The following is a 25,616-nucleotide window of genomic DNA, read 5'->3' as shown; positions in this document are numbered from 1 at the left end:
AACCGACTGAGCCACCCAGGTGCCCCTGCATTATTTATTGTAATAATATTTTATTATAATTTATAATAGGTATCTTGATTAAATGATAATTTATCTACAATGGACTGTTTCTATTCCCCCCAAATCCGTACATGGAAAGCCTAACCTCCAGTGTGATGCTACTAGGAGATGGGATCTTTCAGAGCTAATTAGGTCATGAGGGTGGAGCTCTCATGAGTGGGATTGGTGTCCTTATAAAAGAGACCCCAGACAGTTCTCTTACCCTCTCCTCCCACCATGGGAGGTCACAACAAAAAGTCAGTGGTCTGCAACCCAGAAAGGTGCCCTCACCAGAACCCAGCCATGCTGGCACCCTTACTCCAGACGTCCAGCCTCCAGAACTGTGACAAATCAACTTCTACCGTTTATATGCCACCCGGTCTATAGCACTTTGTTATAGTAGCACCAGCTGCCTAAGATCATTACTGAGACATAAAGTGCCCTTGGAAATTTTGGACCCCAAGTGAGGGTTTCACTCGCCTCACCCCAGTTCAGTCCTGTCATAGATGGCGTGATCTTCCCTGAGGAGGCACATAACGTCAGGTTCTCTTTTTATGATGTTATACCCTTTCATCAATTTATCAGGGCTGGAAAATGATGATAGTCTATCACTCTTCATTTATTATCTGGAAAACATCTATAATAAGAGATGTCTTTTATACTATATTGTTTCCCAGTAGTGTAGTTCATACAGAAAAGGTAGGCTAAGTGCTTAATGCCATCCCTTTATTTCCCAGCTTCAGAAATAATAGTTCATCAGTATATGCCAATGGTGACTAATTAGGTTTTTAATTTTTTTTTTCTTTTTTTGGATCTTTGTAAACCCATGGATTTAAACTTTTTTGGTGTGTTTCAATCCACTGCAGTTACTATTCTTACTGAGAGTTAATGTGTTCCAACTCTGGCTACTGTGAGTGTCTTCAAGTTGGCTCCTGAGTCCTTGACATGACTCTAATCATCTTCGATAGTTTCCTTGCCATCTGGTATGACAAGATGGTCTAGTGTCATCCTGTACATTTCTGTCCCAGATCTGGATGATCTCCATCTTTTAATTATACAATTCAAGGTTTCTAAGCTCTAGTTCCTGAATCTCATGCTTCCAATATTGACATGCCTAATCAGCCAAATGGCGCCTCTAAAGTAGCCATTGTGTTCAGCCATGCAATATATTGCTGTCAGTGTTCCAGGAAACTGAAATTCTATCTGCACTGAAACCTTAATTTCCATGTAATCTCACTTAATCCTAGACGAGGCGTGTAAGGGTCAGCCATTTGGCTGTTTACATTTTTCTTTTTCTTTTTAATTGAAGTATAGTTGACACACAATGTTACATTAGTTTTGGGTGTACAACATAGTGATTTACCAAGTCTATACCTTATTCCATGCTCACTACAAGCATAGTTCCCATGTGTCACCATACAACGTTATTACAATATCACTGACTATATTCCCTATGCTGTACCTCTTTTCTTTTTTTAAATGTTTATTTATTTATTTTGAGGGGGGAGGCGCAGAGAGGACAGAAAGAGAGAATCCTAAGCAGACTGTGCCCTGTCAGCATAGAGCCCAACCGGGGGCTCAAACTCATGAACCGTGAGATCATGACCTGAGCCAAAATCAAGAGCTGGACACTTAACCGACTAAGTCTCCCAGGGACCCACCCACTCCATGCTGTACTTCTCATCCCCATGACTTTTTCACTCCATAACTGGAAGTCTGTATCTCCCATTCCTCTTAACCCACTTTGCCCATACCCCTATGACCCACTCCTCTGGCAGCTATTAGTTTGTTCTTTGAGTCTGTTTCTGCCTTTTGTTTGTTTAGATTCCACGTATAAGTGAAATCATGTGGTAGTTATCTTTCTCTGACTTATTTCACTTAGCGTAATACCCTCTAGGTCTATCCATCTTGCACAAATGGCAAGGACCCATTCTCTTTTTATGGCTGAGTCATAGTCCACTGAATATATCTGCCACATCATCTTTATCCATTCTATCAATGTACACTTGGGTTGCTTCTTATCTCAGCTATTGTAAATGATGCTGCTTTTTAAACATGGGAGTGTATATAACTTTTTGAATTAGTGTTTTCATTTCATTTGGGTATATACTGAGCAGTGAAATTTTTGGATCATATAGTCTTTCTATTTCTAATTTTTTGGGGAACGTCCATATTGTTTTCCATAGTGGCTGTACAAATTTACATTCCCACCAATAGTGCACAAGAGTTTCCTTTTCTCTACATCCTTGCCAACACTTGTTATTTTTTGTCTTTTTGATGATCCTAGTCATTGTGACAGGTGTAAAGTGATATTTCACTGTGGGTTTGATTTGCATTTCCCAGATGGTTAGTGATATTGAGCAACTTTTCATGTCTATTGGCCATTTGTACATCTTCTTTGGAAAAATGTCTATTCAGGTCCTCTGCCCATTTTTAAATTGGATTTTTGTTTGTTTTTGGTATTGAATTCTACAAATTTTTCATATACTTTGGATATTTTTTCACTTTTTTTCAAAAATTTTTAATGTTTATTTATTTTTGAGAGAGAGAGAGAGAGAGATAGAGAGCATAGCGTACATGCTAGTTGGGGAGGGGCAGAGAGAGAGGGAGATACAGAACCCGAAGAAGGCTCCAGACTCCAAGCTGTCAGCACAGACCCAATGCTAGGTTCCAACCAACGAACTGTGAGATCATGACCTGAGCCGAAGTCAGAGGCTTAATTGCCACCCAGGCACCCCTATATACTTTGGATATTAACCTCTTATCAAATATATCATTGCAAATATCTTCTCCCACTTCTGCCCTTTTGCTTTGTTGATGGTTTCCTTCTCTGTGTATAAGCTTTTTATTTTGGTGTAGTCCCAGTAGTTTATTTTTGTCTTATTTCCTTTGCCTGAGGGGTCTGGAGGCAGATTTTTCAAAACCTATTAATTAGTATTACCTGTTTTTCAAGTCCAACTTAACTTCAAATTAGATGTACAGACTATAAATTGATAAATGGCTTGATATTTTGGGTTTTTAAAGTTATTAAAGTAACTTAATAGCATTAGATGATCTGTTTTATAACTTAATTTGCTCAAAGAGAATAAGACAGATTTACTATGATTACGATTTTGAGGTAATTGACATGAATCTGTAAAGATAAATATCCTTAAGTTTCTAAGTTGATTGCAATTATTTCTCAACAAATAGTAACAAATTCTTTAAAAATGTTATAAGACATTCTTTTTTGTGTGCCTAAAAACCAAAATGAGCTATTACTGAAATATGGTGGAATTGTATAGACTTAAAGATTTTCAGCTTTATACCTAAAGGTAAGAACTTTTTAATAAGCAAATTAAATGCTGGAAAGACTTTTCCCCACAAAATATATTATGCATAGTGGATTTTAATAATGTGAAAACAACATGCAGCTGCAGTAAATTTATCTAGAGTATTTCTTAATAGGAGGGACAGACGTCCGCAATTAACGTTCTTCTGCAATTTTCATTAGTTCTGGGATGAGCTGGATAATCACAAATGCTTGACATTCCATAAACACTTTCTGTAAGTGGGGCGTAAACCACAGCTGAACCCTGAAACTGCATCAATCTCTATTTTTCTTTATTTTCAAAAGCAAATGGCTTCTTTCTTCTCATGACTGTTTATTTCCTGATTGTGTTAAGAATAAACATTTAATTTTCAAAAAATACACAAGAATCCTTAGAAATGGACCAACATTCTATAATAACCTATTACGGGAAGCTTGTAAGTGAAAGGTTACCAATGATGTTTTACTCTTCAATCACCTACCCTATTATGACGCAGGCACCGTTTTAATAGCTCTTCTGCCATGTCGTATTTTGCTGATTGAATATAAATATCAGCAAGCAGCAGCCAACTCTTCTCAAAGTCCTCAGCATCAATAGGATTCCAGTTCATTTTCGCAATCCGCTTCAGCTGGTTTCTGGCTCTTGGAGTCTGTTTCAAGATCATATAAGCTGTTGCCATTCCCAAAAGTGCTGGAATATGATCCCTCTGTAAGAAAGCAAAACTTCAGATGCCCATATACACAAATATACATGTTCTATGTTTAAAAGGAAACAGGGAAAGTAGCAAGTGCTACACAATGTGAAAACTGGCCTGTGAATTCTGTAACTGGCTCCACAGATATAACTGTGACATAGTCATTATTTAATACACTGAGTAAACTCAAGCTATCATGGAGAAACCTGGTCAGGCACCATGCGGTCAAAATAATTCAATAAATACACAGATGCCAGAACCACATGATTCAGACCATTAAGGCGACTTAATCTTTTGGGGACTAATTAGTTTTTATGGTTTTATACAGAAACAGGAAAAAACAAAATTCTGTTTCAGTATAATACTCATTAAACATTTGCGTTTCAGATTCTGCATTCAGATTCCTTAGTTCTTTCACTTGTAAAACAAGAATGAGAATGATTTACCTGCAAATGATATTCCTTCTCTATGTGAACTTCTACTGACTTATCTATATTGACTTTTTATCGATATGGACTTTTATCGCTTGTTTTCCCTTCCTTCTTGTTTTATTTGAAAGCCTCTTCATCCAATTAAGTTTGACCAATGAAATCTTATAAACAAGGCATGCGATTAATCACTCAGAAATTATATGAAATAAACTCATGCCTTAAAACACTCTTTTAGACTTAGAGCCTGCTGCTTGGTAATGTCTATAAAACACAATGTTCTTTTAGAGAAGAGTTCAGAGTCAGAAAATGTCACTCTGTGAAACCTACAGACTAAAAAGAATTGGTATGAAATGGAAGCCATTAGTGATCTACCCAGAAAACCAACTTACCTAAGCAATATGTGTATATCCCTGATAAAGCTAGGGGGGCTTCTTACATTTCAGCAGTGGGATCATGATGTTTTCATAAAGAGAAGGCTTCAGGTTAAAATACAAATAAAAGATGAGAGACTGTGCTTTAGAAATTACAATATCATGACTATAATAAAAGGACACTGTAAGATAGCAAGTTTGGGTAACCAATAAGGAATACTGCCAAAAGGAGACTAGAGGGGCATGTTCAATGTCCAACCCTGATCATGGTTGGAAGTCAGAAATAACCCTGGAATATGGGGCGCCTGGGTGGCTCAGTCGGTTGAGCGTCCAACTTCGGCTTAGGTCAGGATCTTGCGGTCTGTGAGTTCGAGCCCTGCGTTGGGCTCTGTGCTGACAGCTCGGAGCCTGAAGCCTGCTTTGGATTCTGTGCCTCCCTCTCTCTCCGCCCCTCCCCTGCTCATGCTCTGTCTGTCTCTCTGTCAAAAATAAATAAAACATTAAAAAAAAAATTAAAAAAAAAAAAGAAAGAAATAACCCTGGAATAGAGAAGGACAGTTCCTTAGAGCTTGATGAAAACAATTTTTTGGAAGATAAAATTTCTTTGGTTGTAATTCTATGCCTAGCAACAAACTTCCAATATGTAATTTGCTGTTGTAATTAAGGGATGGCAAAAAGGTTTGAGTGCCAAATTCAGCCAATTGGTGGTAGATTTTGGAGACATAAGGGGCATATTATCAATTATTGAGCCCCTCCCCCCTTCTGTAGAAAGGAAAGAAAATAGAGGTCTGCTCTGAATTTGTCAGCCTGGTCCTAGGACAGCCCAAGACAAGAAAGGTTCTATAAAAATGTCCAGATCTAGGGGTGCCTGGGTGGCTCAGTCGGTTAAACATCCAATTTCAGCTCAGGTCATGATCTCAGTTTGTGAGTTTGAGCCCCGCATCGGGCTCTGTGCTGACACCTCAGAGCCTGTAGCCTGCTTTGCATTCTGTGTCTCCCTCTATCTCTGCCCCTCCCCTGCTCATGCTCTATCTCTCTCTTTCAAAATAAAAAAAATTAAAAAAAAGTCCAGATCTAGTCACATGCTAAAAATATCCTACACTATACATTTAAAAATAAGCTCTCTGAATCACACACCTTGAGTTTGATTGGAATTAATCAACTTCTCACCGCTTGATCACTTCTGAATGAACTCAAGAATGGTTTCTAAAAGCGCAAACCTGAGTTACAACCCCTGCATTAGACCCATATGTCTTTTCTGGTGCAGACATCCTAAGGTGTTCAGCTGGCTTGTCAATGTCTTTCTCAGTCACTCTGAGCTGCAGCAACTTTAGATCACAGAAGACAATATAGCCATGTTGTAACCAATGCACCCTTATGCTTCAAGACGACAGGATGAAAACAGGTGGAAACAGTTTGCTTGGGTTTAATGTGTCTTCTACCTTTTCCTCAGGTGACTTCCTGTTACCTACCTCTTTTTCAATCAATCTGAATGCTACAGAGTGTCATAAATATACCCCATGCTTGTCTGCCTCCTTGCCTTTGTTCATACTTCCCCTAGAATGTATGTATCGTCTGTCTCTGCCTGTGAAAATGCAATTTATCATGGTTCTTCTTAAATCACACCTCTCCACAAAAGGGCCTCCCCCTTTCCTTATACTGTTTCCTACACCACTTTTACCTGTAACTCTAGGACAGAATGTAATAGATTTTGGTTTGTACACAGGCAGTATGCTTTGCCTTATCATCCCTAGATTATGATAAACTCGATAAAAGAGAATATACACTTTTGTGATTCCCATTTTGCCTAGCACACCCACTGGCTGCTTAGTGAATATTCATTTTATTAATACATGCAGCTTATGAGTTAAAAGAAAAAAATGCCAGATAAAACTCACTGCTGAAACATCAGTTCATGCATCAGTCTTAGGCTGGAATGGTCAGTGAACAGATTTGAGGGTAGTATATTACTAATCACACATATTTGAATGGTAAAAACAATGCAGTCTCACCAACACAAAAAACTGGCACAGTACTGCTAAGAAACAGCTGTGATGTCGCTCACTGATTTTGGTGTTCTCTCAAACCTCATGATTTAAACTCTCTCCCCTACTTCTGCTCTCCATTCATCAGCCGCTGTCGTCCATCTGCTGCCACACAGCCCACCCCTGAGAGGGTCACGTCATGGTCAGCAGAAGGGTGCTGCTCTAGAATGTCACTGCTGCTGATACTACCTTGCTGTTAAGTTCCAAGGGTGGCTTACAGGGGTGATAAAGTGCCATCTAGGATGCTTGTGCACAAATGGCAACAGGAGCTATAGGTTCCCCAAAGCTCTCCTGGGTCATGGGAGGCAAGAGGAAGGGGCCACTGCAGGAGGGTTTTGGTGGCTTACTGCTACCACTGTGATCTCTGAACCGCAAGAAAACACAGCAAAGTTCTGTATGTCCTCTGAGAGACATAAATTATGAATTTTTGGTGGCCTACAACACTGTTGAATGGAAGAACATGAAATCCGATGAGTATGCTTAGAACTAGCGATCACCCACTGCTGATGAGTGGGGTCCCTAGAATTCCTTCCTTAGTATCAAGCAATTGAAGAAATACAGCACTGTGTGAGAGAAGGCAAAACCAAGAACCCAGAGTGAGAAGGTGGATCTGAGTGAGGTGAAAAGAGAAGAAAATCTCTGATCTAATTATTATTTGCTCTAATTATTATTACTGTTGTTACTATTATTATTTTTGCAGGGGCAAACAACACCATTATTCTCACGACTGAATTATAAGCGGTCAGTACTGACCTCATTTAGCCTTAGATTTGGAAACATTTCAAGTTTGCACAAGTGAAAAGGTGAGCTATCAAGGCAGACAGGTATTTATTTTCACTTAGCAAGTTAAGTGAAACAACACAGAAACTTTCCAGAAGACAAAGCCATTCCTTTGAGTTAATTTATGCCCTTTTGAAGAAGAATTTCCTTTTCTTAGAATTTACCATTCTAATAGAAATAAATATAAATACATATATAAAGAAATACAAATAAATACAAATATAAATAAATAAATATAAACAACATGTCAAAATAGTAACAAAACTGTTTCTTCTGGAAACAGAGGTATATATATATTACGTAGAATTATGCCGAACTACAGAGGCATTTGTACTTGTAATTAAATCAATCTTCAGAAAGTAAACAACTATTTCTATACCACCAAGAAAGATAATATAAAGCTGAAAAAGAAAATCTAACCTCAGATGTTGCTATTTCGGTGAAGGTATTCAATGCTTGTTCAACATTAGACTTCTGTTTGGTAGCGACTAGGCAATAGTTTTCCATTATGCGAAGCTGTACATGACCCTGAATGGTCTGAGGTTTTAGTTCTTTAAGGAGTTTTTCTGCTGTTCTCACTGCTAATTGCACAGACTCTTGCTTCTCAGTTGAATTCCTATATACAATTAAAAATAAATCTGTCTGTTACTCATGAAGTAAAAAATTCACTGATTTTGGAATGAGCCCTAGGGTACACTGGCTTCTTTGCTGTCACTTAATGTAACCCTTTTGTGGAATGTCACTCATTCTCTTCTAATACAAAGTGAACCACGGTTACAATGCATTAGATTTAAACAATTAATACAGCTTTAATGAAACACCATTAAACATTTATTCACTTTAGACTGAAGACAAAAATTGGACAATATCTGTATGTGGTAAGTGTGTTCATTTCCACTAATATAAAACTAGAATTCGGGAGAAGTAGAATCATTCAATTATCAAGTGGTACATATACTCAGAAAATGAAAGGAAAGAAAGGAGGGAGTAAAAAGTAACTAACTTTGCTGAAGCACCTACTATGTGCCAAGTACTGCAATATTTTTACCTATCGGTCTCTCAGAAAAGAAACTATGTATCTGTCAAAGGCTGTAAATGTCAAGTGTAAAAACAATGTGGATATGTGACATCAATTTTCTTATTTTTAAAAAAATATATAAATCAACTAATAAAAGGAAATTAAATTCTCAAAGCCCATTCAGTAAACCATTGGTTTTTTTTACCTCAGGCTTCAGGCTTTACCTTCTCTAGAACATTTCACATTGTTGAATACCTTCTTCAAAGTTTCCCTCCTTTGTCTTCTGTAACATTATGGTTTTGGGTCTCTTGCTACCATGCTGAGTGTCCTTTTCTGACTTCCCTTCCTCCTCCAATTCCCTTAAACATTAGCCCGAAGTTTAGTTTTCAAACTTATGTTACTGCATTCTATTTGCAAAGAGGCCATTCATTGAGCTCCAACTGTCTACTCTGATCACACATCCCCCACACCTGTATCTCCAGCTGGGACCTCCCTTCCGAGTTCTAGTTTTATATTTTCAACTATTTGCTAAATATTTCCATGAGGACAGCCTATAGTTGCATAACAGTATGTTACCTAAACCTTTATAAACAAACAGAAACATGCCTCTCCTTTGCTCTAAAACTTTTAATGGTCTCTATAACCCAAGCCTTCAAATCTGTCATTAAAACCTCTCAGCAGTCTGTTCTCACTTTCTCTCACACCCCTGTGCATCTTCCCCTGACTGCTTTGCACTGTTAGGATTTCTATGAATTCTTGTAACACTTACTATCCATTTCACCCATTTCTGTTTTGTCAAAGATCCAATGGTTTCAGATATTGTCTTGCCTCCTAAGTAAATTACATGCTCCTGAAGGCAGAAACTACCTTATGTACCTTACGCATTTACATCCTTATATATCCCCTACAATGCCTTGCCCATTTCTGAGAACAAGCAACTAACACAGGTTGATAGCAACAGCACTATTTATCAGCAGTGCACCACGGTGGCTATTAGCAGGAACTTTGAGGTCATGTAGAACTCAGTCCACATCTTGCCCCCACCATTTACTATCACATTAGATAGGTTAACTCTGAGCTTAGTTCACAACACTGTTGCAGGGAGTAAATAAGACAATGCACATAAAGTATATAGTATAGCACAGGGTATGGCAGAGAACTACCATATGCTAAGGAGTTACTGTTACTGTGTGGACAGCTTTTGCTAAAGTAATCAAATTCTACAATTTATGCTGTTTCAACAAGTAATTAGGGAAATGTCTTTGTAGCATGCTTATTCTGATTTAGGAAGCCTCTTAAAAGCATTTCATGCTTGTTTCAGAGAATGGCTATTCTAGCTATGATTTTTTTTCACCTGCCTTTTCATTAGTGCTCTCCTAGAGTTTAGCCCTCTTTTAGAAGGTATCCTTGCTTGTTATCCCTAGTAACTGTTTCCAGAAAAGGGATAATTTGTCAAATGATAACTCACCCTAGGTCTCCATCCAGATTTTCAAATACTTCACCTCCAACAGTTTCATTATCTGGATTCAGACAGATTTCTATCATATTATAAAGGGCATTTTGGCCCCAGTCACTGTCTTTCCGAGCTTTATTAAAGTGTCGAAGGGCATCATTTGGTTCTCCAGTATACCTTGTTAGATATTAAAAAAAAAAAATCACTTATTTCAATTGTCGACTACAAACTTTAAGTCATTTATAATATCCTTGGTAAAGATTTGGTTAAAATTATTAACATGTTTTTTTAAAGTTTTTAATTTGAGAGAGAGAGAGAGAGCACAAATGGGGGAGAGGGGCAGAAGAAGGGAAGGAGGGAGGGAGAGATGCAGGGAGGGAGGGGGAGGGAGAGAGGGAGAGAGGGAGAGAGGGAGAGAGAGAGAGAGAGAGAGAGAGAGAGAATGAATCCTAAGCAGGCTCGTGCTCAGCCCAGAGTCCGACTTGGGGCTGGATCCCATGACCCTGGGATCATGACCTGAGCCGAAATCAAGAATTGGATGCTCGACCCACTGAGCCACCCAAGAGCTCCATAAAATGTAGATCTATCTTAAGACAAAGGAAAGTTTATTCTACTTCATTCACAATGAGAAAGAAAAAAACTATTATGTAGGATTTATTCACCAACAGATTTACCAAAGATATAGTCCTTTACAGTATTGAAATCCCGGCTCCAATTTTGCTCTGCAGTTACGTTTTTCAGCCATTAAGAAAAATCTTGGAACATCCTCAAGTTTTCCACATCTTCTCAGGAAATCAATTAAACGAGATAATGTCATGTAATTATCTAGAAACAAAGAATATTTCAAATATAGACAACATTTTATATCTCTTGTTTTTGTGGTTATAATCCTGCTTCATTAAAGTAGTTTACTTTAAGTGATGTAGAATTTAAATACAAGCAAAAGGAATGCTTTAGGTATTATAAACCCTTAAAAAGACTGTATGAGTAATTGGATAAAGGTTTGGTTGGTCTGGGCAGTGGGAGAAGGTTCTATACAAGCCAATGTATAAAAATGTACATTTGTTATAACTTAATTTTCAACTGTTCCTGGGACCAAAACCTAGAAACAGTCTCTGCATTGATCATCTAAACTGTAACTGTAGAATTCAGGAGGGTTGATGTGATTACACAGGGTTAAGACTACCTCTGACCTCCTTTCTCCTCCACCCTTAGCTAGGAACAGGGTGAGAACAGTACTTTTTGATGATAATGTTTGGGGTGGGCAATTAGAAATTTTACTCCAGACTTTTCTTAGTATGTATATGTGACTAATGTACTAGACACTAGCTTACCATAATACAACTGTAACAAATCAGTCCTAGTATTTTAATCCTAATTTGCCTTCTCCTAAGAAAAAAGAATTAATTTAGTTCTTTGGTATCAGGTATAATTTACTGGCAGGTTCCTAGAAAGCCTTCTCCCAATTCTATCTAGTTCTTTTATATCATTAAAATACTGTTTTGAGAAAAATTTAATAAATATTTTTCAGATTGTAAAAATAACGCATGGACATTTTAGAAAATTTGGAAAAGTATAAAGAAGAAAAAGAAATCACTCATATTCCCACCAGCTAGAGATGACCACATTTTTGTACTTTTCCTTTCATATATTTGTGAGTGAAAATCATTCTATCAGTATTTATGTATCTACTTTTATTCTATCAATATTTAGTATACATAAAATTAATATGCAATATTAATATACAATATTAATATATACAAAATTGAAGTCACACTTGGGGTTTTAATTTTGGTTCAGCATTATACAATAAACATTTCCCAACTCATTAAATAGTCTTCAAAAACATGATTTAAATAGCTGCATAATAGTCTATTATATCAATGGCTCATATTTTATTTCTCTATAGTTGTGCTTTTTAGATGTTTGGACTCTCAAGTTTCAGTGAGCACAGGACTCATAGTAGGGGATTTGTGAAAATCATTGTATAAGCTATGCTGATCTTTTCTGTTGAGTGAATTAGAATTAAAACACACAAACAAAAACTTTTTAAGAAATTTTTCCTTGATTTTATGTTCTAAGGAGAGAAAATATATGATCCAGCAAGTCCACTTCTGGGTATATATTCCAAAGAATGGAAAGCAGGGAATCAAGTAAATATGCGTGCACCTGTGTTTACAGCAGCATTACTCACAATAGCCGAAAGTGAAAACAACCTAATGTTCATCATCAGATGAATGGACAAATAAAGTGTGGTATATACACACAATGGAGTATTACTCAGCCTTAAAAAGGAAGGAAATCCTGACATATGCTACAGCATGGATGAACATTGAAAGCATTATACTAAATGAAATAAGCCAGGCACAAAAGGGCAAATATCGTATGATTCCACTTATATAAGGTATCTACCTACAGTAGTCAAATTCATAGAGAGGTAGAATGGGAGTTGCCAAGAGATGGGGGAGGGGAGCATGGGGCGTTAGCGTTTAGTGGGTACAGAATTTTAGTTTAGAATGATGGAAAAGTTCTGAAGATGAAAAATGGCGATGAGTACAAAATAATTTGAATGTACTAAATGTCAGCGAACTGTACACTCAAAAATGGCTAAAATGGCAAATTTTATGTTATATACTTTTTGTTATGTTACCACAATAAACAATACTTAAAAAAAAAAAAAAACTTCTGTAGGCTTGGTTTCTACTCTATTACATGATGTTAACGTAATCCAGGTTGACAACATCATCATTTGCCTTCCTTTACCTAATATCTTGAGATTTTGTTCTTCCTGTTTTTTGGCATCACTAAAATACAGAGCATGGTTTCAGAGAAAGAGGATTCAACTAGTGGTCTTTGTCTTTTTCAAACAAATTACTCAAATTCTCCAAGTCAAGGATTACCTATTTTCTTAAAATAGGAATATAATATTGACCCTCAACATGTCATAGAGACCAAATAGAAAAAGGTCATGAAAGAGCTTTAAAAATACAATGGTCATTAGTGGGGAGCCTGGGTGGCTCAGTCAGTTAAGCGTCTGGCTCTTGGTTTTGGCTCAGGTCATGATCTCATGGTTTCGTGGGTCCAATCTCCGCATCGGGCTCTATGCTGACAGGACGGACTCTGCTTGGGACTCTCTGTCTCCCTCTCTCTCTGCCCCTCCCCAGCTTGCACTGTTTCTTTCTCAAAAATAAATAAACTTAAAAAATTAAAAAAAAATTACAATGGTCATTACTAATATTTACAACTCCAAAAGTGTGGATAGAAACTAGGGATATCTACCCACAATAAAGTCACAGGACCTAGAAGCTGTCTTGGATTAGGCAGGATGTGAAGGTGAAAATTTCTGGCCAAAGTTTTTTTGTATGATGTTGCTAATATGTGCGATGCATGATATTGCTAATATTATCTAAAGTCAACATTGGGAGGCCAGTTTCTTAGATAATTATCACTTTCCAATACTACTGAAATGTATTATTAGTTCAAATTATAATTACCACTGATACTGACTTGTCTTTTGGTTAACCATGATACCTGACAAGCAGGCAAATTTCTGTACTTAGGGAATCCATTGAAAACTGAAATGTATTATATATTATGAAAAAACTTAGCCCATACCTATTGAGGGAGAGGGAGAAGATACCAAATGATTATAGTGTGATGCAATGCAGCATGAATAAAAGTGCTATGGAATTACAATGCACAGAATTCCTAACTGCCCGAGGGAGGCGGGAGGTTTCACATGGAATCAGACCTTTGGGCAGCCTGAAGGCTACGGGGAGGATCTTACTAGACATACCAAGACATTCCAAGAGGCATATGGCATGTGCAAAGACAGAGCAGAGCAGCATGGGGAGTGCTGCTAAGTCCAAGGTTACCTGATATTAAAGTGGAGGAAGAGGGGTAAGAAATACAAATCGACCAGTAATTTAGGACTGCCTTATTACCAAAATAATGCTATGATTTTAGACTTTCCCCTGGAGAGCCATCCTAAATTATACGCCAAGCAGCAGTTTTTGATTTACAGAAGTGCTGTGAAGGTGTCAAATGGCAGGAGCCTAGAGACTGGAGGATGAGTGCGGGGGCTGCACTGGTCTGGGTGAGAGGGGATAAAGGCGCTAATTCGAGCAGTAGGCTTAGCAGACGGCAGCCTGGATGTGACAGCTGGCTCTTTAGCAGACAGAACTGATGAACCCTGTTAAGAAGTTAGTGTGAGGGAAGGGACAACCCAAGATGATGTGGAGATTTTAAGAGTTAAGAGGTGTAATCTGTCAAGAGAACAGTAATTACCTCTATAGGAAGGATTGTCTACTAGTTAGGTTAAGTCAAATTAGACAGTGCATTTCTGAAGTCAGCTAAAATACAGCATTAATTTAAGGTATAACATGTGTTACTTAGGATGACCTATAATTCATGCAGAGAGTAAGTATATATACTCAGGTGTTAGAATGATTCTGATAGAACAGATCTGTGAATAGAGTCCTATTAGGAATAAAGAATGCAAGATTAAAAACCTAAAATATGACAGAGACCATAAAAATTTTAACATTTTGTACTTTTAAATGACTGGGTATTTTAGTCATGCATTGATCCATTCAACCAATAAATATTTATTTTGCACCATCTATGTGCTTGGTGATTCGTCTGATGCTGGGGATGTAAGATGAATATGACGTGATCTCTGCAAACTTGAGGAGACTGTAGTCCCATGGAGAAGACAAATGGATGCATAAATATTTTCAAAAAGATACTAGAAGAGACGAGACAAAGAGGTATGGGTGAGGTCATCCAGGATTAGGGTGACCAATTCATCCCACTTTGTTGAGACTTTCTTTTAGCATTGGAAGTACTGCATTCCAGGAGATCCTCTCATCTCCAGCAAATTGAGGTAGATGGTCCCTCTACTCAGCATCACGTAAGGCATCTTAAAACATAGGTGGTGGCAGTAAGGTACAGGCTTTTGTTTTTGGTAAAGGGTGAGTATATTTTGGATCATGTGTTGGGAAAGACAGAGAAAAAGAATAAGGAAGGCAATGTGCATTATAGGCAAAAGGAAAAAGAAACATGCAAAGATTTGGACATATGGATGTATGTGATTTGGTATTTCCAATGTACAAAGTCTGTACACTGAATTTACAAATAATTTATTTCATATTTGTTTATAAACAGACAGTCCAAAGCTGCCAGTCTACTAAGCCAATTTGACTATTATCTCTTCCAACAAAATGCTGATGCCAAGTTACCTGGCTGAGACCAAATTCACATGACAGATGAGGGCTTCTTCAAATCTTCTGTGTGAGGGCACTAGTGTCATCAATGGCTTAAAAATATTCCAAGGGCAGAGGTTTGTTTTTTTAAAGAAGCCAGGTTTGATTATTCACTCAGAGGGAAGTGCTACAATATGAGAACAGCTTGAGACAGAATGAAAATAGTATGTGTGTCCCTTAAACTGGCAGTTCATAGAAGGAGAAAAGGACAAGCAGAGTCTAGAACCCCAGACAGAAATGGCATGACAGAAATAACTTAGGCTTGAAGAAAGTAAGAGTAAGCTTTGGACAACTGAGGTGGGAAGATGTACTCAGAGTGAGTAGAAGAGGTAAGATGTTAATATAATTAACTGCACTCTTTTATTTTTTTAATGTTTATTTATTATTTTTGAGAGAGAGATAGAGAGTGGGGTGGGAGGAAGAGAGAGATGAAGACAGAAGATCTGTAGGGGGCTCTGTGCTGTTGCCAGAGAGCCTGATGCGGGGTTTGAACTCCCGAACTGTGAGAGAGATCATGACCTGAGCTTAACCGACTGAGCCACCCAGGCACCTGGATTAACTGTACTCTTTTAAATAACACCTGGGTAGAAGCTGGGACAGACTGGGGAAAGAAACAACAACAGAGCATGAGGCAATCCAAAGGTGGGAGAACATTTAAAAAGATAATAAAAATAGTAGAAATAAAATAAAATGTTATCACTATAAAGACAGAAAGGACTTATTTTCTTTCAACCTTTACTCTAACGAGGGGTATTTTGTTTGTAAGTAGAAAGTGTTGTTCTCAAATTCAAACTTTTTAAAAGTAGAAGCATTAGTAACTACAATAGTAGAGTATGTAAAGTTCTTTGAGTTGCCCTACTTGAAAGAGACAGCTGCCCAAACCAGGCAGTTGTGGTTGCCCGTGGTGGCATCCCGCCATGAAGGCATTAGGGTTTACAAGAACTGAGTGACACCTCTAGGAGTCCTCTGAGATTTCAAACTCTTTTTGGTAAAAACGTAAGTAACACACATTACTGTTTCCACCTTCCTTTCCTGTTTTCCTTTTCCTCCCCCCCTTCCCTCTCCCTTGTTCCCTTTGCTCCTCCCACTCTTTTTCTATCCAATATTTACTGAGCACCAAGTTGGCCAGATACTGTTCTAAATCCTGGAAACAAAGCAACAAAGACAAAGTTCCTGGCCACTTGATGCTTACATTCCATTATTTAGGGTGATATAAAAAAACCAAACACAAGATAGAAAGATAGAGAGCAGTAAGAGGTGTCATTGATACAGGATGGCTGCAGAAGGGTGCTCTCAGGATGTGGCCATGCTGGAGCCAAGTCCTGAAGGCGTGAAGTAGCCGCCACCAGAATATTCCAGGAAGAGGGAAGAGCAATTTAGAAGTGTCAGGGCACTAAGCTGCGAGGACTGTTGCCTACCTAATGTCTACCATCACTTTCTTCCTTACTATCAGAATTCTGATTTTATCCTACATGGCACTGGGTTCAACTAAAAGATGACCTTTCCCACCATCTTTTGCAGCCATGCAGGTGCTTCCAGAAGGGAATTTTTTTACAGAAAAAAAAAAAAAAAAAAAAAGATGGTTCACTAGGGAGGTAATCCCTTTTAGCCACCTCCACCCCAACCTTCCCCATCTGGGCCCTGGAACGTTGATGCTAGAGCTGCAGTCATCCTGGACCATGAGGTGATACTCAGAGTGGAAGTCAGGCTGATGAGGGCAGGAGAAAAAGGCAGAGGACTCAGGTGTCCTGATGATACTGTGGGTCCTCCATGCCACTCTCCGCATAACCGACTTCTACATTTCTTTTACGTAAGAGGAAAATAAAGAGCCATAATCATTCAGGCCACTGGAACTTTAAGAGGGACAGTCTCTGCTACTTTCAGCTGAAAGCATTTCTCGACTGTCTGGAGGCAAGGAACAGAAACGGGTGAGTTTGAGAACAGAGCATTAACTATCTACGTGAGAGACGCTGATGCCTGAGACCAGGTGGCAGCAGCACAGGAAGTAAAAGGTGATGGGATTCCAGATATGCCCTGAAGGTAGAGCACACGGGGATATGCTGACAGACGGGATGTGGTAGAGAGAAAGATGAGCCGAAGGTAACTGTAAGGTTTGGGGCCTAAGTGGGTAAATGGTGATGCTATTTACTGAGGTGAGAAATGGAGGAGTATATTTGGAGGGACAGAGGGAGAGATCCATTGTTCTACAGAAACATGTCAAGCTGGAGACCCCCCAGGACAGCAGAGTGGGAATGGGTCAGGACTGGAGGAACATGCTTGCAAGACACCAGCATACACGTAGGACATAAAGCCATGGGCTTGGATGAAGTCACCCAGTGGGCTGACTATATTAAAAAAAAAAAAAAGTTTGAGAGCCCAGGTCTAGAACATTCTGATGTTTACAGATCATAAAGAGAAAAGAGATCTAACAAAGATGTAGACAACAAAAAAAGAAAAACCAGGGAAGCCCAGCGCCCCAGCAGGCAAGTGAAGAAAGTCCTTCACGAGGGAGGGAAGGAGCTGTGCTGAGCGTAAGGACAGGCCACGGAAGCAGACAATGAGATATGAACGCAGGCTCTGGCAGCTTGGAGGTGGCCGCCTGTCCTGCAGAAACAGCCTCCCTGGACTGCAGGAGCGGAGCAGACGATGTGGAGACAGCACAGATGGAAACCGTTTAGAGGAGACGTTCTATCCGGGAAAAGCGAAGAATGGAGCATTAATTGGCAGGAAGAGTAACTGGACAGTTAAGAATTGGTTTTTAGTTAATATATTTAGCAAGGGGCTATCACGCCATACTTGTGCGTGGGCTTGGGAAAAAATGGTGGTGCAGGAGAGACAGATGTGCCTGAAGAAAGCCCTCCGGGAGGACAGGGGTGGCATCCCGAGCCCGCAGGGAGACACTGGCTGTGGGAAGGATGGCAGATCCGGGGAGGACAACGGCTGCGAGAAGGCAGACTTGATGAAAGGCGAATGGAGTTCTTCCAGTTGCTCGTATTTTCCTACTCAAGTGGGCGGCAACATTTTTAGTTGAGGACAAGGAAGGGGGATGAGGGGGCTAGACGTTTGAAGGGGGGAGGAGAAGGTATAAAAAGCAGCTGGAATGAGTGAATTCATTAGAGAAATACAGCAGGATTGCCAGGCAGCGTCTGAGGGCCCACTGGGGGTCTGTGGTCATAATTTAAAGTGAGGCCAGTCAAAGGTGCTGCATTTTCCTTACAGACATTTCTGCTACTCAAAGGCAGGTGTGGAATAGAGAGTTGGATTTGACTGAGGTTTTCATAACAGTCAAAAAGAAGAGAAAGGAAGTTGACTGCATTAGTAAAAACATAATTAATGGATATTTACCTGGTTTGCGTTCTAAAAGCTGCTGTAAATGAAACACTGCTTGTTCATAGTCCTGTTTCCTGAACATGAGATCTGCCATCATCTATAAAGGTAAAAGTTGGTTCTAAAAATATTGCCATATATTTTACAAAGCATACCTTTCCTGTCAAGATTTAGGGCTATGAAAATACCTATGAAAAACATGAAGAGGGCAAAGTTTTACAAAAAGGAGCCATTTAAAATTCAAGTATATCGAGGAGCCTGGGTAGCTCAGTTGGTTGAGCATCTGACTTCGGCCCAGGTCATGATCTCACTGTTAGTGAGTTTGAGCCCCACGCCGGGCTCTGTGCTGACAGCTCAAAGCCTGGAGCCTGCTTTGATTCGGTGTCTCCCTCTCTCTGCCCCTCCCCCATTCACGTTCTTGTCTCTCTCTCTCTCTCTCTCTCTCTCAAATTAAATAAACATTAAAAAAATAAATAAAATTCGAGACTCAAGATATGAATTACACTAATTCATATCACTGTAACAGAAGATAATTAAGGATGTGAAACAGATCACTCTGTTCACAAAACTTTATTTTTAGCAGAAAATATGTTTCAAGTGGCTATTTTAAAAACAGAAATTTGAAGGGAATTGCACACTCTATGTGCCGTGATAGAAAAGATGCCTCCCTGGATTTGGCTAAAAGGACGAGAAGATTTAAAAAAAAACCCAAATACTCTTAAACCCTAAATATTCCAAAGCAATTTAAAATACACAAGATCTACTGAGCTTTTCTTATTGTGTTTTAAAAGGGATGTTTTTTATACTTCTTTTTTGTTATAATAATAATTTTCAGTGAACCTCACATACTATCATCTACCTAGCCGTTGGGAAATGAACTCGTATCTCAACCCAGGTAAAAATGAGAAAGCAAAGCACACCATCTTAGAATAATGCATCAAGGCTTCTCTCTGTAACTACAAAAGTCCCTTTTAATTAGTCCTGCATGTCTGGTAAGTACTTAAAAGTCAGTCATTAGCAAATGATAGCTTTGTCACATCAACTCTTCCTGATCATGTATCCTCTTCGGCATAAAGACAAATTAACTAGACCCCAAAGGGAAAGTAAAGGCCTGACCTAGGTTTGCCATTCTTATAAAACAAAAAGATTCTTGGTCTTTATTGGTAAAATATGCTAATAATGTTAAAAATACTGTTTCTTCCAAAAGTCAACATGAGCCAGGCCTCTCATCTAGTATTAGTTTTACGGGGTAAAATTTGAAACTTCCACATGGAATATAAAACACAACTGCCTTTCCAGCACTGAAGTCCTTTGCACTGACCATGGTGGCAGCTTCATTGTCCTGGTCACTCTGGAGAAGCAGCGCACAGTGCCGCAGGCAGGCATCAGGGTCGTCCTGTGCCAGGTACAATCGAGCCAGCTCCAACAGGATCTGTAGAGAAAAAGCGCAAGATTAGTCAGAAACTGTTTGGATTAAAAAGTGCATATGGAAAATGTCTGGACACAGATTACACTTCAGTTGACCAAAAATGATTGCAATAAAAATGCCAAGCATGATCGGCAGGAAAACTATACACATACCCGCCTCTATTTTCTCTTATACTGGAAGAAAGGGGGAAAACAGGTAGTAACTCACTTGAAAGGTATACAGACACAAAGCACTGTGAAAAGAACACTTGTCTTAAATCAGAGAGAGATTAGATTCTAGTCCAGGCTTCTCCACGATGGGGCCAGGTCCCTGTTATCCCTCTAAACCTGTTTTCTCATTTGAAAAATAAAACGCTTTTAGCAGATAATTTCCAAAGTATGCTTCAGATTTGAAAACATGATTCTAACTCCTTTAACCACCACTATACAAGGTACCTATCTGGCTATGCCTTAAGGGTTATTTTTGCCTTACATCTGAAAGAGTTGTATTCATTTTACAATGTTCAATTCAAAACCATAAATTTTGGGGCATCTGGGTGGCTCAGTTGGTTAAGCAGCTCAGGTCATGATCTCGCAGCTCAAGTGTTCGAGCCCTGCATCGGGCTCTGTGCTGACAGCTCAGAGCCTGGAGCCTGCTTCAGGTTCTGTGTCTCCCTCTCTCTGCCCCTTCCCAACTCACACTCTGTCTCTCTCTCTAAAAAAAATAAACATTGAAAAAAAAATAAAACCTTAAATTCTAAAATATAGTTGTCTTTTCTCCTGCATCATGAAATAAATTCATCAGAGAAAGACAAATACTATATGATTTCACTCGTGTGAAATTTAAGAAACAAAACAAATAAGCAAAGGGAAAAAAAAAAAAAAGAAGAGAGATAGAGGCAAACCAAAAAACAGACTCTTCACTGTAGAAAACACACTGATGGTGACCAGAGGGGAGGTGGGTGGGGGTATGGATGGGGATGAAGGAGGGTACTTGTGATGAACACTAGGTGTTGTATGAATTGCTGAATCACTATATTGTACACCTGAAACTATTATTATGCTGTATGTTAACTAACTGGGATTTAAGTTAAAAAAAGAAAAAGAAAAAAAGAAGTATTTAGCCATATATTAATTTTTTTAAATTAATCATCTATCTAGATTTGAGAGAGGAACAGCATTTTAATTTACATAACCAGACACGTATAGAAGTTTTCTTTACCAGTATTATCCTTACAGTTATTCTCATGCTGTGCCACTTTAGGTAAGAGATTCAATCTAGTCACTTTTCTGCATATCCAGCACCAAATAGCAATTGAAATACAGAGGTGTTCAATAGCAGTTTAGTAAACTGAACTGAATCATGAAGATCGAGATATTCGAGACTGAGAAATTGTTTTAGAGTGATTATTAAAACATAGATTAATATCAAAAAAACCAAAGAGCTTACTGATTTATTTTATGTTACTTCTTCCACGATAAGTTTTAGACTCTGACATTATTACATAAGGCATTTTGAAGAATTTCTAGAAATAATATTAATTTTTTAGCTTGTATTTTTATTACATTTATTTTTTTTACAAACAAGCTGGGAAGAATTTTACATCTGGGGCAATTAGATGACATCTGGAATAAAAGGCGGTGAAAATTTTATAAAGGTTCTGACCTTATTATCTGTTTCACAATGAACAAGAGCCTCTCTATAAAACTTAATTGCTTTTTCATAGTCTCGCTGAGCAACAGAATGTTTGGCAATCCCTGCACAAATTTCAGCTGCTAAATGCTTCTGTGCAGAAGCTGCGTCTGGCTGTTCCATCTGAACACGTTTTAGTATCCGAGATTGTAATTCTCGAGCCTAGAAGAAAATAAGGATAAAAAGGAATTTTAAAAAAGAAATGGAAAATAAGTTAAACAATTATCAATAACTCACACACGGCATACATTTACAGAAGATATATTTAAGCATTATTGGCCTTAAATCTAACAAAGCCTGATCCAAAGAAAATGTCTTAATTGAGGTCTTAAACATGTGCTTGTTTGCAAATGAGCCAGCATGCACATATCTTTCTAAACAAAGTATAATAAAATTACTGAGTCTTTTCCCACTGTTATAAGGATATGTACAGAAGGCTCACTAAGGAGGAAATGCAGGCATGAAACAAATATATGAAAAATAGTCTAGATGCTGCAATTAAATACGTGGAAATATAAAATGTTTATTAAATTAATCAAGTAGTATCTAAAAATTATTAAATCAAATATTGGAAGGTTTCAGGCAGTAAGTACATCCATATATCGGTGATGACAAACGAGTGAGTCCAAACATTCTTGGAGAGCATCCTAGCAAAACATGCTAACTCGATAAAACGAATCAAACTACTGAACTTAGTTGTTCCACTTTTGGGAAGGTATTATGGATGTTACTTAGAAGAAAAAAAGGAAACATGTTATCTGTTAAAAAGAAAAAAAAACAATCTCTGTTATTTGTTGTAAAAACAAAAAAAGAAACAACAAAAAATAAGAAATCTGAAAGCAACTCAAATGTCTAATGATGGGGAAATGACCAACGAACTGATGGTGTATATTTATAAGGTCCAACACTATACACAGATACCCAGAAAGGAGGTAGGGGCCTCTGTCAAGGTAAGAATGTAGAGCAGGTTGTTAAACTAGAATATCAGCCTTATCACCTACCTACATGTTTGATTTGTGAAACATTGAGACCTTCCTTTTGTAAATGACAGAGAAGTCCTACGTTTTAGGCCTTCACAATATAATTTAACTTTGAGCTATAGATAACCATCCACTAAGGCATTCATGCATTCATTTAACAAAGAGTAAAATGCCCACCATCTGCCACACATTATGCTACACACAGGGAGCCCTTCTGGGGACTCCTGTCAGAATGTTGGTTGACAACTGGTATTTGACGAAGATGGTCTAAAGCAGAGTATTTTTAGAACCGTAGGTCGTAACATTAATTTAAGGTGTCATAATAAGCATTCTTTTGGAAATGAAAGAGGAAAGATTAGAAAACATGGGTATATATAGCATGTGGTAAAGGTTAATATTGTTTCATGAAATTTTTATTTTGCTTATATGAATGTATGCTTAAGTGCAGAGGTATGTGTACATTTGTGTATTTGATGTTTTTTATACATACATATATTGGTGTGCATAGTTTTGCACACATATTCACAAACACACACTCATAGACAAAAAACTCTGAAACAACTGTCTAAATAGAGTGAATGTATCGTTCCATCTGGCAGTACCTTTTATATCTGTTGTGCCAGGTTATTATTAATTCTGCCTTCTTTCTCTCTCAAAAGTATTTTGGCTAGAATGATAAATTCTTTGGTCACCCTAGGTCTAAACGGTACACAATTCATTCTCGAGATAGCCTAAGTTTTATCTCTGCATCAATTAAATTGCTACAAAGTCAGATGAGTGGACCTCATTAGCTTAACTTCTAGATAAACACTTTATTTATCTACTTATTTATTTAGGAGGGAGAAGGAGAGAGAGGGAATCTTAAGGTAGCTCCATTACATGGAGCCTGAGGTGAGGCTTGATCTCACAACCATGAGATCATGATTTGAGCTGAAATCAAAAGTAGGATGCTTAACCAACTGAGCCACCCAAGTGCCCTGCTTTGCATTTTCTTGAAGGCAAATAATCAGGGAAGATTTTTTGAGCAAAAGTTTTTGCATTTCCTATTAAAGTCATTTCATAAAAGAACAGTCAATGATTGTGAGTATATAATGATTAGAAAATATTTTCATACAGAATAAAATTTTCTTGAAGAATTGACACCATTTCCTATGTTTTTTTCTTGGGTTCCAGAAAGATTAAAGCTAAATTTAACTGTCTGTTAAAATAACTATATTAACTTTGATTGTCAATGCATTTACTTTCTTTCCTTATTTTATAATATTCTTGTAAATTCCATAAAACCCTTGGGTAGAATGACATACAAACATCTTATTTCATAGACTTCTTAATTTTCCTTTTATATTTCAATAGCCTTGTTGTATATGTATCTTACTGAAAGCCATATCAAAATAAAACTTACCAATAAAGTCAGAATGTCACATTATATTTTATATGAGGAAGATGGAGCTACATAGACATCAGGGAAAAAGCCACACGAATGTTAAGTGAAAAAAAGCAAAAATAAATATAATCTGTCCGTAGTAATTAAAGCTACACTAAGTTAAAAGTCACAAAATTGTTAGTGTTTTATGACATATAGGTTGTTTGTATTTAATTTATTTAGATTTTATTTTCACAGAAAAAATGGTTAAGATGATAAAAAGTGATTTTTTTCCCGTGTAATTGTTCCTGCAATTAAAGCATTAAAATAATGTATGGTTTTCACGGGGCGCCTGGGTGGCTCAGTTGGTTAAATGTCTGACTTTGGCTCAGGTCATGATTTCACAATTCTTGAGTTTGAGCCCTATGTCGAGTTCTGTGCTGACAGCTCAGAGCCTGGAGCCTGTTTCAGATTCTGTGTCTCCCTCCCTTTCTACCCCTACCCTGCTTGGGCTCTATCTCTCTCTCTCTCTCTCTCTCAAAAATAAATAAACATTTAAAAAAATTTAAAAAAATGTATGGTTTCCTTTCAGTCATTCAACTAAAATTTCAAGCACCTGTCATGGTGGACAGATTTTTAGGATGACTCCCATGATCCCCACCTCTTGATGTTCACTTCCTTGTATTAATCACCCCTCTTTGTGGGAGGTGTGGCCTATAACTTACTTGTAGCCAATAGAATATGGCAAATATGATGGAATGTCACCCCCATGATTACATTTCATAAGACTCTGTTAGTAGACTTATTCCATGCTGGCTCTGAAGAACTAAGTGACCCTATTAGCTGGCGTACCAGGCAAGGAGCTGATGAACCTCTAGGATCTGCAAGAAGCAAACAGGAACTTGGAGCCCTAAGTCTCACAGCCTTGAGGAAATGAATTCTGCTAACAACCCATTTAAGCTTAGAAGTAGATCCTCCACCTGACAAGTCTCCACATGAGAACCCAGCCCTGGCCACACCTTGACTGTCCTGACACCTTTTAGAGGACCCAGCTAAACCATGCCCAGAATACACACCCACAGAAACTGTGAAAAAATAAACGTGTGTATTGTTTTCATTGACTACAATTTGTGGCGATTTGTTACACAGCATAGTAAACTAATGAAGCAAGCATTTGCTAGGGTCACAAAACATGGAACTACACCTACACTCATGGAAATTTTAATTTTAGCATGAAGACAGATAATAAAATAATTACGGCAAATTATGAGGGTCCTGTTTTATGGCTGGGAAATACCAGTCGCATTGGGATTACATAATAGGAGACCTAACCTAATCTTGGAGATCAAGTGAGACTTGAAGAATTACTGGTAGTACTCCCATGTGACTTTGGGAGAAGGAAAGGAGATGGGATGGATTACAGGCATTAGGAATGACAGG

At 38.1% G+C, this 25,616-nt stretch overlaps 1 protein-coding gene across 1 annotated transcript in view; it reads right to left on the bottom strand.

Moving 5' to 3' along the window:
- Positions 1-25,616, bottom strand: part of TTC21B (tetratricopeptide repeat domain 21B) — an 82,952-nt gene that overhangs the window by 8,363 nt on the left and 48,973 nt on the right. Inside the window, exons 20-26 of the mRNA XM_060621362.3 lie at positions 21,807-21,995; positions 20,055-20,165; positions 18,752-18,833; positions 10,817-10,967; positions 10,158-10,319; positions 8,092-8,287; positions 3,832-4,056 (exon numbers count right to left, since the gene is read on the bottom strand). Coding sequence (XP_060477345.1) covers positions 3,832-4,056; positions 8,092-8,287; positions 10,158-10,319; positions 10,817-10,967; positions 18,752-18,833; positions 20,055-20,165; positions 21,807-21,995 — 1,116 coding nt within the window. The remainder of the gene's footprint in view (positions 1-3,831; positions 4,057-8,091; positions 8,288-10,157; positions 10,320-10,816; positions 10,968-18,751; positions 18,834-20,054; positions 20,166-21,806; positions 21,996-25,616) is intronic.

Source organism: Panthera onca, chromosome C1 (genome assembly GCF_046562875.1).
Source record: "Panthera onca isolate mPanOnc1 chromosome C1, mPanOnc1 haplotype 2, whole genome shotgun sequence".
NCBI lineage: Eukaryota > Metazoa > Chordata > Mammalia > Carnivora > Felidae > Panthera > Panthera onca.
The sequence above is the reverse complement of the archived record's forward strand: the minus strand, read 5'-3'. Positions and strand labels throughout refer to the sequence as shown.